The sequence below is a fragment of the Garra rufa genome, chromosome 1 (assembly GCF_049309525.1).
Source record: "Garra rufa chromosome 1, GarRuf1.0, whole genome shotgun sequence".
Classification (NCBI taxonomy): domain Eukaryota; kingdom Metazoa; phylum Chordata; class Actinopteri; order Cypriniformes; family Cyprinidae; genus Garra; species Garra rufa.
In genome coordinates, this window is record NC_133361.1 from 24,840,974 (window position 1) to 24,859,595 (window position 18,622).

Sequence of the window (18,622 nt, forward strand, 5' to 3'; positions counted from 1 at the left end):
ATCGACCCTTGCAAGGCCTGTTCCGAATAGAACCTATCTTGGAAAACCTCTGTATGACCCTGACCACTGTAGTGTAACTCGGTTTCAGGGCGTTACTGATCTCTAATAGTCTTGGCCATCTTTGTGGAAAGCAACAATTCTAATTCACAAATCCTCAGAGAGTTCTTTGCCATGAGGTGCCATGTTGAACATCCAGTGGTCAGTATGAGAGAATTTTACTTAAAGCACCTAAACTGCTCTAATACAAGATACACAAGTTTGTATGGTCCTGTCAAGCAGACAAAAACATGAACATGATAAATATGACATGTGGCTTTGCATGGTTAAACAACATACTGATGTTATCACTTAGGGTGTACTCACTTTTGTTGCCAGCTACTTTGACAATAATGGCTGTATGTTGAGTTATTTTCAGAGGACAGCAAATCTATAATAATCTCTATACTTAACAGACTTTAACTGGATTGTAACAAGAATTTAAAAATGGTAAAGTTATTTTTAAATGTACTATCTATAAATAATCTTTGTTCTTTGATAATTACTGCAGCCATGGCATCAAATCCCCGTGAAGTGGCAGCCTTAGGAAGACCTCTGTTTCCTGGGATGCTTTATGACTGCCGCAGTGATTCCTTCATTCCAGGTGGTGTACCTACTTTTATTGAAATGCTTTTTGTTCCATTTTTTTTTACCCAATTGTAAATGAAAACAAACAGTACTTGTGGGTATTTTGGGAGACAATATGTCAAAGTAAACAAATATTGAATGATTTTAAAACTGTTTTGGAGATACAAGATCTGCAAAAAAACACATACGTAAAATAACTGTTAAAGCCACATTTCATTTCAGGTGTTACTCTGTGGGTTAAGCAATTACTGAGTGAAGATTTGGACATCTCTCTCTAGTAAGTCCAGTCTCCTGGATATAAGTGCTTCCTTGAAGGCCAGCTTTTTGGGCGGGCTTGTGGAGGTTGGAGGATCTGCCAAGTATCTGCATGACACCAAAACATCAAAAACCAGCAGTCCAGAGTGACAATGTATTATAGTGAAACGTCCAGATTCGAGCAGCTCACTATGACCCAGCTGGGCCAGATCACCTACCCTCAGGTGTTTGACCAGAAAACTGCAACTCATGTGGTTACAGCTGTACTTTACGGAGCTCAGGCCTTCATGGTGTTTGATAGGATGATTTTACAAAAGGAAAACAAGCAGGAGATTGAGGGGGAACTGAATGTTGTGGTCAAAAAAATCCCTTTATTTTCAATTGAAGGAAATGGATCTGCACAAATGACAGATGCTGAAAAGGAAATGGTTGATAAGATCACCTGCACATTTTACGGTAATTTCTGTCTTGAGCAAAACCCCACCACATACATGGAGGCCCTTGATTTGTACAAACAGCTCCCCACTCTGCTGAAGGAAAGTCCACAGAACGCAGTTCCTATAAAAGTCTGGCTTTATCCTCTGCACCTATTAAAAACAACAGCAGCTCAGTTGGAGAGAGAAATCAGCACAAGCCTTGTTTCCAACACTCAAGATTTAATGGACGAATTGGAGGAGGCAGAGAGGACATATAATGACCTGTCCGAAAATACACTTGTAAATGTTTTTTGTGACACCAAAGAGAAACTGCACTCATTTCATGAATCATTCAACATTTATAAGACAGTGCTCCAGAAAGCAGTGGCGAGGGTCTTGCCTGCTATTCGAGGAGGAGAAAAAGAGGATAAATCACTAGAAGACATCCTAAAGATCTACAGGAACTTCCCTTTTAATGCTGGGATGCTTAACCAGTGGTTAGAAGATGCAAAGTCTGAATTTAGAATCTTAAGTTCTTACATCAAGAAGCTGGAGGGGATCAAAATTGAAGATTCACACGGTCTCATCACCCTCCTGCATGATCCTGATATTGATTGTGTGGTGTGCTTCACCTTCACATCTCTGAAGAATGAAGACCCGTATCTTGAAAAACTACAGGGGTTTCTCAAATCTGACAAATTTGAAGAGTTAGATGGGGAAGAAAACATGGTTCCAGTGGCATCTGTCAGAAAGTGGTTCGATGATCCTGATATCAGAATAAAGATGAGAGAGAACTTATCTCTTTTCAGGAGTTTTTCAGGGGCCAATAAAGATGACAATAGTATATGCTTCATTATTTCTGCTATCTATGATCCCTCCAATAAAGGCTCCTCCATCTATCTGTACCAACAAGGGAATCTGACAGACACACAGTTTCAGCCTGTGTCCAAACCTCCCCCACCGATACTGAAGGATGTCCAGGAACAAACTGTGTCTCTAAAACTGCAGAAATCTACAACTGGAGAAACAGTGGAGTACAGAGTAGAGTACAAGCAGTTAAAAGAAGATTTTGGAGCTGAAGAACAGTGGCTTGTCATAGACACAGCTGATGAAGACTTTATTCTGACTGGATTGGAGTCTGAAAAACCTTACTTGATCCGCTACAGGATAGTGAGTACAGTGGGAGTGAGTGAAGCCAGTGACACTATCACCCACATACCAACTTCCGGTAAGTGTTACCTTAGATTTTGTTATATTTTAGATGTATTATTGTTTAAACATCATAAATATAAACATATAATTCCATTTATTACTTCTATATAGGTTTATAGATTGATATACTTGTCAGATCATTGCATAATTAATAATCGTAAGTAATTGTAAGTTTTCTTTTGTTCGGGTGCTTGATAGTCCGATATTCACAGGTAGGTCACAGAGATACGTAAGAGAAACATGCAAATTTAACTTAAACGGAATTAACTATGGTTTTTATAGGGAATTTACAGTGCTGCCACACCCCTTCCCAAAGCAGCAAATTCCATGTAAGCAATTCCAACTGCGCAAGTCAGATTAAAGTGATTCTTAAGTTTTGAATAAACACATTGTCTCGCTAAAGGAGGCTTTTACTTTTGGACCATTCTTCCTTACAGAACTGCTTCAGCTCACCCATATTCTTAGGACGTCTCATGTGAATGGTTCTCTTGAGGTCATTCCACAGCAACTCAATTGGGTTGAGGTCTAGGCTTTGACTGTGCCACTCAAAAAGGTGGATTTTATGTCTTCGAAGCCATTCTGTAGTAGATTTACTTTGATCTTTAGGGTCATGTTTAGGTGACTTCAGACTAAGGATGGCAGTCCACTTATAGTCTTTGGTGACTTCAACATTCATCTGGAGATGCCTTATGCTGCTTCATTTGATTTTAAACATCTTACCACCACAAGCACTCACAAATCAGGCAACCAATCATCTTTCTCTGCTGAATTCCATAGTGCCAAATCTTCATATTTCCACAACAAGATCAACAGCGCTTCAGACACATGTTATCTCTTTGTAACATTCAGTTCTTTCCTCTGCCCCCCTTCACCTCCTTCCACCACCTCTTTAACTGCTGATGATTTTGCTACATTCTTCACAGACAAACCTAGAACAATCAGAAGTTAGTTCTCAGCTCCACACACACAGGAACTCATACCAACCACATCCAGTGCTAAAACTCCTCTCTTCTCTTTCTGTTTCATGACTGAGGCAGAAGTATCCAAACTTCTTATCTCCAGCCATCCACTTGCCACTCCAACTCTACAGCATGATTTTACCATCTAGCTAGGTTCACTGAGCATTCCGTGTTGTGCCTTTGGAGAGTTTTTGGCTGGGTGCCCACTGGAGAGTAGCCAGAGTACCATATTGTCTCCATGTATAGACAATTTGTCTAATTGTGCACTGATGAATATCTAAAGTCTTTGAGATCACTCTCTAACCCTTTCCAGCTACATGCATATCAACAACTCTTGATCATAGGTCAATTGAGATCTTGTGATTTTGTGAGGCATGGCTAACATAAGCTAATGCTGCTTGTGAATAGCACAATATCACAGTTTGGGTGTTTATATAAGCCAGTTTAGCTCTAAACCACACCTTTATTCTTGTTTAGACTCATTGATTTGACTTCTGGTTTGCTAACATCAGACTCCAAATGGCATTTAGTGACACCAGAAGCCTAGTGATTTAGTTACTTTATTGTTGGTGAAAAACAAATCAAATTTAATGACAAGTTTATGCAGAAAACCAGAAAAATAAAAATATTTCACTTTCACTTTTTCTTTTAATTGTTCCAAGTGCCTCGGTAAGCCAGAACACACCCATGCTTACCTCACATTTATAAAAACACATTTATAATGGAGGCATCATTTAGGTGGAAAAACTTAATGATGTTTGACCCCCAGGATTTCCTGTATAAAGATTCTTTTGAAAGCAGTTATCACTGTTATAATAAGCAAACTGACTATGAACATTTGTATTCTGCTACTATTTGCATAACAATTTTTTCCCTTTCTCAGCACGTCCTGTGATTGTGGGTCAGACAGAAGGTAGTGAAGTCACCTTTATGACTCCATCCATCACCACCATTAAGAAGATCAGAGTTTATTATCCGGGTTGGCCTATGGTGTGTCTAGATTACTTTAATATTATTTCTTACCTCACACTGTTTTCATTAACTTTCATTAATATGACATATTTTCTGTGCCACAGTTATTTTTCCACAGCTCTATAAAAGCAATCCAAGTGGTTTTTAAAACTGGCCACATGATCCATGTTGGTAACACTGCAGGACTCGGAATAGAACAAGAACTTGTAATTGACGACAATGATAAAATAATTGCTGCAACACTGTGGCAGAATGAAGATAAGAACATGCTTGGTGGGCTGGAATTTGAGGTTGCCAAAAGTGATGGTACAACAACAAAATTATCTATCCCGCGAGGAATTCTGGGTGAGCCTGTGAAAATTGATGTGAAGTCTGGAAAATGTTACGGTATTACAGCTAGAAGCAAACATTGTGTTACTGCTCTGGGCTTCTACTTCATTTAGATGCCTCAAGCTGTACTGTACATGTATATCTGTTGCTGGACGTTACCAAATAATACATTTTGCAGAGATCATATAACACATACTGAAATTAATGCATGCATCAGATTCTATGAATAAAAGTCTAGTATTAGATTTGAATCATTCATTTGTATTTTACTTGTTTTTTATTAATTATAATGTTTGATGTTCAGGTAAATAGAACAAAAACCACATTAATAGCACAAACTGAACATACCAAATCTTTTTCTGTTTAATGTATAATTTATGTACATCTTCATGCTGAATTTGCTTTTTGTACCTGGAAAAAAAGGAAGAAAAAAATGTAGGCCCTAAATACTTCACCTTTTTCTCAAGTGCACATTTACTTCATCAATAAATCAGCACTTCATCCAGTGTCTTCAGTGTGACTGTCTTTATTTACTCCAGTGACCATATAGTCAAGATAAACAACTACTCCAGGCATAAGCTGCAAGCAACCGTCCCTCTATTGTTCTCATTTTTTGGAGTTGACATGCTTGACTCACATCTAGTTTAGTAAACCGATTTTTTTTTTCCCTCAAGCAAAGCAAAAAAGTTTTTTTATAGTTTTTTAAGTCAACATTGTATTTAACACATACGTTTCCACACATGCTAAAGTGTGTTTCTTCAGATTCACTCACATTGAATGCTGCTTTCTTTTTTGCGCTTTGTTTTGTTACTTTTTCACTCTGTCTGCCTTTATTGCCACACACTCTGGTGATATGGCCTATTGCTAAAACTTTATAATCTCGCAGGTTGCTACCACCACTACTGTAGCATATTATTTACTCACCCTCCATGCATCCTAGGTGTATATGACTTCCTTCTTTCAGATGAATGCAACTGGAGTTATATTAAAAAGCTCCCAAGCATTAGAACGGCATAGACTGAATGGCATAGACAAGTGTCTCTCTCCATCAGTCCAAAACAAGTCGATCCATAAGAAAAAGTGCCTCACACAGCTCCGGAGGGGTCAGTAAAAGTCTCCTTTAGCGATCCGATGTGTTTTGTAAGGAAAATATCCATATTTTAAAATTAAGAATCACTTTAATCTAGCTTGCACAGTTGTACACGGAACTTGCAGCTTTAGGAAAGGACGTGGCAGGACTGAAACGCCGTCTAATGCCGAGTTCAGACTGCATGATTTTTGCCCCGATTTTGACTCGCCGACAGGTTTTGAGAAATCACCGACAAATGCCCGAAATCACTGGCAAATCGGTGCTCGTTCACGTGAGTGACAATCACGCAGTGTGAACTATCAAAGACGCGATCTGAGAGAATCGCCGACGTGTCGCCGACACCCGTGAGATATTTGGCATGCTAAGTATCTGGACCTGTCGGCGATTCAAAATCATGCCATGTGAAAGGTGATCTGACTGAAAATCACATCGGCGATTACCTACAGCCAATGAGACAGCAACATCCAGGCCAGGGGGAAGTTGGGGGAGGAGTTACGAAGGTATAGACCACAGTATCAACAAGAATAGCTTCGGCTTCTTTTCTTTTCGCTGCAAATGAGTGCACATGCAAATTGTATGACAAGCTTCTTGCGGGCCACCATTTTTTTTATAATAATCCCAGTCTCACATGAGAACTTGCACGCCTGAATTTGCGTTGTTTCCATGTCACTTCTCGCGTGTGTTTGGTTGTTTGCGGACCCGGACAAAGTTGTCGGTGATTCTTCCTATTGTAAAGTCATGCAGTGTGAAACCCCCTGTCGCCGATCCATCGCGCAGCGTGAACACAACAGCAAACGGAATGCTACCCCAGATAGCCATGCAGTGTGAAAAGATCTGTGACGCGATTGCTTTGAAAATCGTGCAGTCTGAATTTGGCATAAGCTGTTCTCACATCGCAACGCAGTGGAACTGCTAACCAATCACAACAGATTTCGTTTTTTCTGAAGGCGGACCATCATCAAACCCGGTACTAATCGAGCCATTTGTGCCAGCCTGGGGAGAAAGCTACAGTAATAATGTAAATTATGTGAAAAATAATGCATGAGAGCATGTTCTAGTGCACCACAAAAACAAAATAAAGAGCATAATAGGAGTTTCTTGTGTGTGTGTGTGTGTGTGTGTGTGTGTGGCCGAAGGTGCTTTGAAATGTCCTGCACCTTACTAATGTATCTGAAGGGTGTGAAGGGTTTAATAATGGAGGCTGCCTTCCTTTCCACTCCATGATGGTGAAGTTCTGATCAGTTGGATACTGGGATGATGGTTGTCACCTTCCGTGCTCTCGGGACAAAGAGCACACCTAATGGTTACTCCAGAATACTACAATTTTCTCTTAAAAATGTAACCAATTTTAACTGGAACACATCCCTCAAAATTTGTTTATATGTAAGATGGGGGAAGATGTCCCCATTAAGAACAAAATGAATTTGCTTTTAAATTTTAACACATTTAGATATATTATAGGAAATAAATTGAAACATTTGCTGATTTAGTTGTAATAGCACAAAATGTGAAATATTAAACTTTTACAGAACGTATGAATCACTTTTTATATATAATTATTGGGGTCACATTTATGTTTTAAAGTGTCATTAATATGAATTACTGATAGACAAAGCAGAAACCAAGAAAAAGAGATTTATCTGAAAGGCAAAAATATTATTAGCACATTGCAGAATCAACAAAAAGGAAAACGGAGGAGCATTAGGTCTAAGACACGGACCCATGGTTCCGCATGAGCATAAACATTTCTCATTACCTATACAGTGCGAAAATACTGGACTTTTATTTTGACATGTCGTTGAGCAACAGTAAACCTGCACACCCCAGTGTTGTTATACCAGCGCATGTGAGCACCTAGAGATATTACTCAGCACTTGTAAGTAAGTTAGAGCAATATGAACCAGTTTTGTAGAAACGCATTGGTTTTATATTGATTGTATGGTTGTATGAGCATTGTGCAGTGAGATGGAGGCGTTGCTAAAGAGAGAGCTGGGCACGTCTCTTCTGAAGAGCACTGGTCATTCAGGAGGAGGATGCATCAGTGTATGGCGAGTGGATCGTGCCACGGATTACCAGCCGAAGGCGACGGTCGTGTACTTTTTCGTTTGAGAAGGGTTACGTCGCCACACAGACGCGTGACACCAACGCCGTGGAGAAGTACGTCGCCTCAACAGACGCGTGATAAGTTACGTCGCCTCAATAGACGTGTGAATAGAATTTCCCCTCGGGGATAAATAAAGGAATTCTGATTCTGATAAGAATGTCTCTGTTAGGTTTGTTGAATTTGTAATACATTGTCAGCACAGCGGTAATTTCCCCAGTTTCATACAATAAAAATCAAAGATGAACATGTTTATTTAAAATCAAGTAACATAATAAGTAATTAAACAATACCTTAAGTATATTTTGATGGATATAGCCTTGTGTTTTATTTTATTTAAAGGGATGTATTTGCATTTTACTTAAAGGGATAGTTAACGAAAATGAAGAACTTCAAAACCAAGTAATCACTACAGGCTAATCATTTTAATTTCATTTCAGTCCTTTTGTTATTTTCTTTCTTCTGTGAAACAAAAGTTTTTGTTTTTAAAATCTCATCACTTGAAGGCACTGTTCATACTCTCCTTGCACATGGAATAAAGCTAAGAATGAAATCATAAGTTATGGATTGTCAGAATACTAGATCAATAGAAAAAAAAAATCATAAGAATAAAAATCAAAGTACACTTTCATTTTATTATCCAATAATTTTGATGACTAAAAAAATACAAAATAGACACAATGTTTTTAAAATAATTAATACATTTTACAGCATGAATAAAAATCCCAACAAGAACAATACATAATGTTTCAGATAAATGTTTAATAATTTAATAACAAATTGTAAAATGCAATAAAAATCAGGAATCTGTAAATTTGATAATTCTCTTTAACTTTTATTTAATTGACAAAAGTACAAAGAATAGATTTTCCAAGTTTCACTGACCAACTTAAATATATTTTGTAAATATAAACAAATTTTGATGGCTACACCACACTAAAAAACGGGACAGAGGCAAAATAAAAAAGAGTTTTATAGTATCTAAATTGGGCTGTTTTGAAGCAGTTTGTGAGCAGGGTAGTAGTATATATAAGTAGTATTAGTAATATTTAAGGTTATCAGATTTGGCTCATCAGAAAGCTATATATCAAGTGATGCTGTTGGTCCACTGGGCCATAGCTCATCTCATCTCTGTGCTGTGGCCAGATGAGTTCACTGGGAAAAATGGATGTCAAGCTGTCAGTCCCACTTATATTAGGGGTAGAATATTCCTTCTCCTGTGGCTCCATCTAGTGGACAACATTAATATCACCGCCTTCATCTTTCAATTAAAATGGCCGATTAGCGTCCCAATGATAAATTCCTGAAACTAAAGCCGACACGCTACGCTACAGCCATGAATGGAATTTGGTCTTAAGGACGGATCGTGCCCAGTAGGTCTGGGTCTGTTCTTGGCAAAAAAGTGTCAGACTGTGTCTAAAGATAATAATCTTAGAATCCAAGAACCAGTCATTGCCATTCGTTTTCACAAAGATTTTTTAAACATATTTGTCACTGCAGCTATAGTGGAGAAGCATTTCCTTTATTTCCATTTCGGAAATAAAGCATTGTGCTTTATTTCTTGTCTTTTTCAATTCGTAAGTTTACCTGCAAATTTAAATAGTTTCATTTTTATTCAATCGACAGCCTAAATTATGTCAGTGATTCTCTCATTTTTAAAGATGATCAAGTATTATTTCGATCGGCAGTCTAACACAAGTTAAGCTTATTGCCCCATCTATAGATTCGATTTTTAGATTTTTAACTTCTAAAAATTTGTTATGAAGAATAAAACAACTTCAGACTAGGCTAACGAATTTCTTCATAACCTATATACATAAGGTATAGCCTATTCAAAACGAAGTTTTCATATATAAATGAATAAATCACGAATATGACGAAACAAAATTATATGTAGATATACAAAACTATATATACATACACACACACACACACACACACACACACACACACACACACACACACACACACACACACACATACATACATATATATATATATGGTTTTGTATACTTTGGTTTTGATATTACAGTGACTGGAATTTATTACGTAGTGTTTTATTTCGTTGTAATCATTAACTTGGGAAATGTAACGAATAAAAAAAAAAATAGCCTGCATTTAACTTAGGTCTACAGACAATTCATTTTAATCCCTGATTGTAGAATCCATCAAAAAAAAAAAAAAAAGATTTCTTGAAATTCGTTTGCCGTGTTAGGTAAGCAATCTTCATTTATTCTTCTAAAGTGCAAAAACGTGCTCAGTGCATGCTAAAATCAGCAAACATTTGTGCAATTTCTTAAAAGGAGGTTGCTATTTTGGATTTTGGATACACAGCAGACGAAATTTTTTTTTTGCTCTTTAATGGATTGATGCATGAACAAATAATGCTATATTATCATATTCGTGATTAATGAATACATGTAGACTTCGTTTTGAAGTAGGCTATTCGTTATGAAGAAAATTCGTTAGGCTAGCATAATGTTCATTTAATATTCTGCATAATAATTTTCATTTATTTTTTATTATACTGCAGATCGAAATAAAATAATTTAGATACTCTTTAAAAATGAGAGAATCACTGACATAATTTAGGCTACTTTTTTCGACTGGAGAATAAAAAATAGATTTAAATTATAATTATTATTTGTTTTGCTCTTTAATGGATTCTATTATTGACTTGAAATCGTGTTACATATGAATGGTCTACATGAGATGTATTATTGCTCAAATAAATGTTTTTAAAAACACGCTAAAAATGTTATAATTAAGGGAATTTAACATAGACCTACGCATTTTAAAAGACATTATACAATGTGTCTACTCCTCATGCAATAATTACAAAAAGAAAAAGAAGCATCGGACATAATCCAAAACTAATGTAGCCTAATAGCTAAACAGAACATGAAATATCATTATCACATCATCTTAATCATACACGAAAAAGACTTCATATTATGCAGCAATTATTATGCACTGTTTTAACTAAATAAAAGTAATAGCCTATAACAAATAGCCTACATCTACTTTAATGCAAACTTTAAATTGAGTTGAAGGAGACGACGTATGAATCAGGCGTCTTGTGAGACGATGTATATGAAGACGACGTATGTATCAGGCGTCTTGTGGGGCGACGCACCTAGTTCAGACGTACTTATCACACGTAATTTTTTTATACATTTCTCATGTACGCCGCCGTCACGTTGCCGCCATTATTGGTTCCAACAGTGACGTCGCCGTGACATCGCCGCGGGTACGTCGTCTGCCCTCCCTATTAATCCCATTCAAAATTTGACACGGACTGACGGCGACGGAAGGGTAGACTGCGCCTTCGTCTTCTTGTGCTTAGCCTTAGAAAAGGCATTATCAACTCGCCATATCAGTGAAGGCCAGAGTTATGACACTGACTCTGGCAGAGTGTTCGTCAAGATCAACCACAAGAATGAGGTGAGGACATATACACTTGAACTGGACGCACTGGTTTTGCACTGCACACTTGCAGTGCTATTTGAAATAATAATATCATTTGTTAAATTAATGTACATAACACTCCACAAAAGTTTGGAATTGTTTTGGAATGCTTTTGAAACAAGTCGCTTATGTGAAATATTAAAGCTGTACAGTATTTAGCATCATTACTGCAGTCTTTAGTAATGCAGTCACCTGATGTCAAGAAAGATACTTATTATGATCAATGTTGAAAACAGTTGTGCTGCTTAATATTTCTATAGAAAATAGAAAGTTTTTTTCACAGTTTATTTTTTCAGGGCTCTTTGATGAATAAAAAACTTTTTTAATAATTTCGATTAGTTTTTTTTTAAACATTATAAATGTCTTTACTTTCATTTTTGATCAATTTAATGCATTCTTGATAAATAAAGCGATTATTTTCTTTTTAAAAATATACCAAATGCAGAAAAATTTGTGTATTTTAGGCTGACCAGATTTGACATTTCCTAGTTCAGTGGTCAAAATAACACTGAAATCTGACATACAGTATTATATACACTGCTGGTCAAATGGTTTGGGATTAGTAAGATGTATTTTAAATAAGTTTCTATGCTCATCAAGGCTATGTTTATTTGATCAAAAATACAGAAAAGAATGTTGTGAAATATTCTTACAATGTAAAACAATGTTCTTCTATTTTAATATTCATTAAAAATCGAATTTATTTCTGTATTCAGTGTCACATGATCCTTCAGAAATCATTCTAATATACTGATTTATTATCAGTCCTGAAAACAGCTGTGTTGTTTAATTTTTTTTTAAATATTTTTCAGGATTCTGAAAAATTAGATATTGATGAATAAAAAGTTAAAAAGAACAGCATTTATTTAAAATAGAAATCTTTTCAAACAACATACACTACTGTTCAAAAGTTTGGGGTCAGTACATTTTTATTCTTTCATTTTTTTAAAAGAAATTAATCATTTTATTCACCAAGCGTGTGTTAAATAAACAAAAAGTGATAGCATAGATTTACATTGTTAGAAAATTATATTTTGAATAAATGCTGTTCTTTTTAACTTGTTATTCATCAAAGATCCCCCCCCCCCCCCCAAAAAAAAGAATCACCGGTTCCAAAAATATTTGACAGCACAACTGTTTCCAACATTGATAATTCTAATAATAAATCAGCATATTAGAATATTTTCTGAAGGATCATGTGACACTTAAGACTGGAGTAACAGCTGATAAGATTTCGACTTTGCATCACAGGAATAAATTATATTCTAAATGAGCATAAGAGACTTTAAAAAAAAAAACATTACAAGTCTTACTGAGTGGTAATGTATATTATTTCTTATTTCTTCTTATTATGTCTTATTATTACTGTCTCATAGTGTAATGATCTGTTACACATCATGCAGTGTCATTTTATAGTCATTATTTAAAAGTAAATAAATTAATGATTTGATCACGATGCCATGTAATTGTATACGCTTGCATTACCAAGCATCAGCTTTTGTCTGATCTTTTTCTTTCTCTCTAGGCTAGAAGGATGTTTGATGGAGAGATGGCGAGCTTGGAAGCGATCCTGGCTACAAACACAGTGAAAGTGCCCAGGCCCATGAAGATCGTGGACCTTGAGAGAAGTGGAGCTCTTTTCATAATGGAACATGTGGATATGAAGAGCCTAAATAAGTATGACTCAAAATCATGGGAACCCAGGAGTGAGAATGGCTTAGTATGCGCTCTTTTTATAATATTTAATTTTTGTGTAGACACTCATCAACACTGGGGGAACAACTAGCTGACCTGCATCTGCACAACAAAAGACAGATAGAGAAACAAAACAAGGAACAGCAGACTGTTGGTAATGTTTGTTTTCTTCCTTTCTTTTTTTTAATATTGAATTGATAGAAACTTTTCAATTACATTATTACTTATTAGAGTTTCTGTGTTTATGAAGGGAAAGGATCAGGAACGTCTGAAGTTCAAATAGCCAACAAGTTTGGGTTTCATGTGGCTACCTGCTGTGGTTATATCCCTCAGGTCAGCATCACTACGGCGTCTGATCATAAAAGTAATTGGGGTGATTCATATTCAAACATACTTTATGATGAGAGTTTTTTATTTATCTCTCCTTTGGTTTTCAGGTAAATGATTGGCAGGGTGATTGGGTGTCCTTTTATTCCCAGCAAAGGCTTCAGTACCAGCTCAGCTTGGTGGAACAGTCGTATGGAGACAGAGAAGCCAGGGAATTGTGGTCCAAACTCCAAGTAAAACCAAACTGCTCAAATTTATACTTTAGCATACTAACACCCAAACACAAAAACATATCATCTCTAGTTTTCAGATGGAATAAACTAACTGGAGTAAAGCTGTATGTATTTAAACTAGTGCTGTTCAAACAATTAATTGTGATTATTCACATCCAAAATAAGTTTTTGTTTTTATAATATATGTGTGGTTGCTGTTTATATTTATGTATATATAGACGCACACATGCAGTAGCCTATATATTTTGAAAATGTTCACATGCATATTTTTATCTTCATATAATTTATATTATATTTAAATATATTTAATGTATAAACAACATGTTTTTCTTAAATATGTCTGTGTATTTATATGTACATAAAAATATAGACAGTACACACACACATTATGCACACACAAACTTTTATTTTGGATGTTAATTAATTTAACTAATTTAAACATTAAACAATAATTTAAGAATATAAACAGTATATTAATGCTTTAAGACATGAAATAAAAATGTTAACCTTTTCATTAAAAATGTATACTAGTAATTCATTAGAATATAAATTTACATCATTATGATAATTAGTGCATGTTTTTCTAAAAATTTGGCTTGTGTAACAAAATGATCTTACTTTCCAACTCTTTCATTACAATTAAATCAATTACTGATTGAATCTCAAATAATTTGATAATTTCAAATTGTATATTGATCTTTTTATTTTTGATATATGTTGTCATTTAATAGTAGTGAAATGAAGTGTAAAAGTACTCCAAATAATTCACTACTTGATAATTATCCATAATGTTTATCCAAAACTTCCTAAAAACAGAAAATTATCTAACATTATCTACTAACAAACAAAATAATGTCCATGTTAAAGTAATAATAATAATAATAATAATAATGTTTAATGATTTTTTTATAAAGCATCATGATTAATATTATTATATTTTTTTTATTTTTTTTTATTCTGACGCAAGACTTTGTCATAAAACTTGAATGAAAATGAAAATTCTATTATCGTTTACTCTCCCTCATGTTGTTGCAATATTTTGTGATATGTATATTTCAGACAAAAGTTTTTTGTTTTTTTTGTTTAGCTGAAGATCCCTCAGCTGTTTACAGACATTGAGGTGGTTCCAGCTCTGCTGCATGGAGATCTGTGGGGAGGAAATGTGGCTGAATGTTCTGACGGTCCCATCATCTTTGACCCAGCATCGTTTTATGGCCATTCAGAGTTTGAGCTAGCTATAGCTGGCATGTTTGGAGGTTTTGGGAGTTCTTTTTACAATGCTTACCATGAGAAGATCCCCAAGACCGCTGGTTTTGCAAAGAGGCAACAGCTATACCAGCTGTTCCACTATCTGAACCACTGGAATCATTTTGGTGGTGGCTACAAGGGTTCTTCTCTACGGATCATGAGGGATCTAACAAAGTAGATCCACCCTGATTCATTCAAGTTGTGATTCATTAAGTCTTCATTAATGAAGGTAGATGTTAAACTAACCCACAAATAAGTCACACACTTGTGCATGACCAACTGAATTTAATCCAACATTACCAGTCTGACGGAAATGAAATGAAATGATGAAAAAGTCTGTCTTAAAATATTTTACACAGATGAGAAATGTCTTGTATATAATGTATATATTTTAAAACATAAAACTGTGAATTTATGCTTCCAAACAATGACCAAAAATGAATTTGTGAATTGCACTTTAACTTGACTATATTAATATGCTTTTGAAAAGAGCTTCATTTACGAGACTCCTTTAAAATGTGTGCACTAAGTAGCATCATGATAACAAAAAGTTGCATTTCACCACAGTGTTACTAACTACCTACTGATGATTTAAAACATCCGAGTATGGTTTATTGAAACAGCTAGTGAGCTTGTTGTACTGTAAACTTTCAGCTTGCAGGAGTCTCATCGGATACATAAAAGATGTATCAAATAAAACTTTAAAAAACACTTTGTATTGGCATGTTTTTGATTATTGTGACCTCCAATAATTAATTCTGTGTGTTTTGTTTGGCGGGAAGCTACAAGTAAACTTTTACTACAGAAATAATGCTAATAGTATGGTAGTTTGCTATTCTGTCCACCTTTTTCTTCAACGCGAAAGTAAGCTTATGGATGAGACTTCCGGTTCATTAGCCACTATTGGGAAATAACGAGAAGAAAAACAACTTACAGTAAACTCACTGCACAGCAAACCAGTGTGTTCATAATTAAAAGAGTAGTTCACGTTCAGAACAAAAATTGACAGATAATGTACTCACCCCCTTGTCATCCAAGATGTTCATGCAGTACCGCCGCTCCCTATACGCAGAGTACGCAGTCTGCGTAGGGCACCAACTCCCGGGGGGCACCATCCCAGCTGCTCAAAAAAAATCGTTTTTATATATTATAATAATAAATTAATATTAATAATATACATACACAAATAAACAAAAGTATAAAAATATAAATGTATATATTGCATTTTACGGTGAACGCAGACTAGGCTAGTAAGCACACGTGGTGACGCGCAGCATCTGCGCCGCGACGCGCCCTCACCTCTGTTTACGGCTGCCTATTTGGACAAAAATGATGATAATAATTGATGAACAATATGCCTGGTCCTGGAAAGAGACATCAACAGTCCGGCGCCGAGAAACGAAAGAAAAAAAAAAAAAAAGCCCAAGATGAAGCCCGTGCATCACTTTCAGGTACTTTCATAATCCTGTGAAACTTTATATTATTCTGTCAACGTTAATAATGTGTTTTAATGTCGGTAATAATTTCACGACTAACGCATCTTTCTTAACATGAATACAGGCATATCTAAGTAAACAAAATGACTTAAAATGCATTATATTAAAACAATTATGGTAATTATGATTATTGATTAATAATGACCATATAGTGTAATTAAATAACAGTGTTAAAATACATAATCTAATACAAAATTAACAGTTTACATTACAATTTTAATAGAAATGCCTGAAAAGTTCACCAAAGGCCTGGTAAATGCAGTTGTTACACTTACATGATGATCGAATTCCTTGTTTAATATTTTAGTATGTATTTTTTGCTGTAGAGCTGCAATTGTAATTTATAAATGATACAATTTATTTATGTATTTACTATTTACTTTTATTTGAATAAAGTTCTATTTTGGCCCCTATAGTAGGTGTTTTTTTTTTTTTAGCCTATTTTATTTTTACTTCTGTAATATTTGGGGGAGGGGGCACAAAAGTAAATTTCTGCTTAGGGCACCCATTTGGCCAGCAGCGGCCCTGTGTTCATGTCTTTCTTTCTTCAGTCGTAAAGAAATTATGTTTTTTGAGGAAAATATTTCAGGATTTCTTTCTATATAATGGACTTCTATGGTGCCCCCGAGTTTGAACTTTCAAAGTGCAGTTTAAATGCCGCTTCAAAGGGCTCTAAATGATCCCAGCCAAGGAAGAAGGGTCTTTTCTAGCGAAACGATCGGTTATTTTCTAAAAACATTTACAATTTATATACTTTTTAATCTCTACACAGCAGCTAGAAAAGACGAGCATTTGAGGTTTTGAAGCTGCATTTTTGAAGTTCAAACTCGGGGGCACCATAGAAGTCCATTATATGGAGAGAAATCCTGAAATGTTTTCCTCAAAAAACATTTCCTTAAGACATGAACATCTTGGATCACAAGGGGGTGAGTATATTAGGCCTATCTGTAAATTTTTGTTCTGAAAGTGAACTACTCCTTTAGGATAACACGGTAATATTATGGTAAATAATATGGTAAGAGACACCAATTTGCAATATCAAGCAGCAAAACGAGCTATTTTGTACAGCTAAAAATAGTTGGACACAGATAAGACCGAAAAACAAACCATAAAAAGTACAAATGGCAGCACTTTTAAGTGAAGTAAAAGATATAACCTAAAATAAAGTCTAAAATGGCTTTTTACGTTATTTTATATTAAGTAAATTAATATAAAATCCCGTGACACCAAAATTTGGTTTAGAAAACGGGTGGATGTATAAAGTAAAATAAATATTTTCGTCAGTGAGTGCTTATTGATGACTATGGTGGCTATATCAAGCAACGTTTTTAATACTGGTACGCCCTTTTAGTTACTGTTCTTTTAAGAACATATTAACTACGATATTGTGGTAAAAACACCATTGGCGAGATACATCGCAACATTTCCTTCACGTCGTAAAGACTTCAAACTTGAAGTAAAACGCGTTTTTGATTTCTTTTGTCCTTCTCGACTTGCCGTTACCGTGTGAGACAGCAGCGCGATCATCATAATAATACGAGGCGGCATGCATTACACTTTACTTGCACTCTTTTCAGATTATGTCATATGTACAACCACTTGTCAATATTTTGAAGAAGACTGCGAGTTGTTTTTAACCTACGTTTTGCAGTGTAATAGATAAACTGAGAAGTGACTGAAGCTTAAGGTTGGAGTTAAATGAGTGCGTCATTGTGAGCGGTAGCGACTTGCATCTGTCAGATATTCTAGGCTGAGACAGGCGAAACACAACGTAATTTTTTTTATCTGATCAGCCAGAGACATCTCTGACATTACAGAGGTAGATCATGTCAGCGATGGAGGTTGGGTGTAATGGAGAGGAACCAGAGGTGGTGGCTCAGGCGTGTGTGATGTCCGAGTTCGGTGATGGCGCAGAGGTTCGAGCTCTCATCAGCGGTCTGCCAGACATTCATCACGACACGATCAGCAAAGAAGCCACCATCGAGAAGTTTGTGGGTAAGACTAGTTGTCATGCATGCATGCATATCTATCTATCTATCTATCTATCTATCTATCTATCTATCTATCTATCTATCTATCTATCTATCTATCTATCTACAGGCGAGGTCAAAAGTTTACATACACCTTGCAGAATCTGCAAAATGTTAATTTTACCAAAATCAGAGGGATCATACAAAATGCATGTTATTTTTATGT

General features: G+C 35.6%; 3 protein-coding genes across 3 annotated transcripts in view; all 3 read left to right on the forward strand.

Annotated features, from left to right (window-relative positions):
* Window positions 1-519: 519 nt before the first annotated feature.
* LOC141319959 (verrucotoxin subunit beta) lies at window positions 520-4,881 on the forward strand. Its single transcript, XM_073833282.1, is given in 6 exon segments — window positions 520-640; window positions 847-889; window positions 891-1,008; window positions 1,011-2,523; window positions 4,350-4,439; window positions 4,490-4,881. Coding segments are annotated over 6 exon segments (2,247 nt in total). The 5' UTR covers window positions 520-549.
* A 2,786-nt stretch (window positions 4,882-7,667) lies between these two features.
* Window positions 7,668-15,641, forward strand: fn3krp (fructosamine 3 kinase related protein). The gene is made up of 8 exons (XM_073849291.1): window positions 7,668-7,734; window positions 7,820-7,910; window positions 11,350-11,403; window positions 12,953-13,104; window positions 13,185-13,276; window positions 13,373-13,455; window positions 13,560-13,682; window positions 14,770-15,641. Exons 2-8 carry the CDS (start codon window positions 7,824-7,826, stop codon window positions 15,106-15,108), a joined length of 930 nt encoding a protein of 309 aa, XP_073705392.1. The 5' UTR covers window positions 7,668-7,734; window positions 7,820-7,823; the 3' UTR covers window positions 15,109-15,641.
* Window positions 15,642-17,944: 2,303 nt separating this feature from the next.
* tbcd (tubulin folding cofactor D) overlaps window positions 17,945-18,622 on the forward strand; it is a 64,434-nt gene continuing 63,756 nt past the window's right edge. The window contains exon 1 of the mRNA XM_073837897.1: window positions 17,945-18,421. Coding sequence (XP_073693998.1) covers window positions 18,253-18,421 — 169 coding nt within the window. The 5' untranslated portion in view covers window positions 17,945-18,252. The remainder of the gene's footprint in view (window positions 18,422-18,622) is intronic.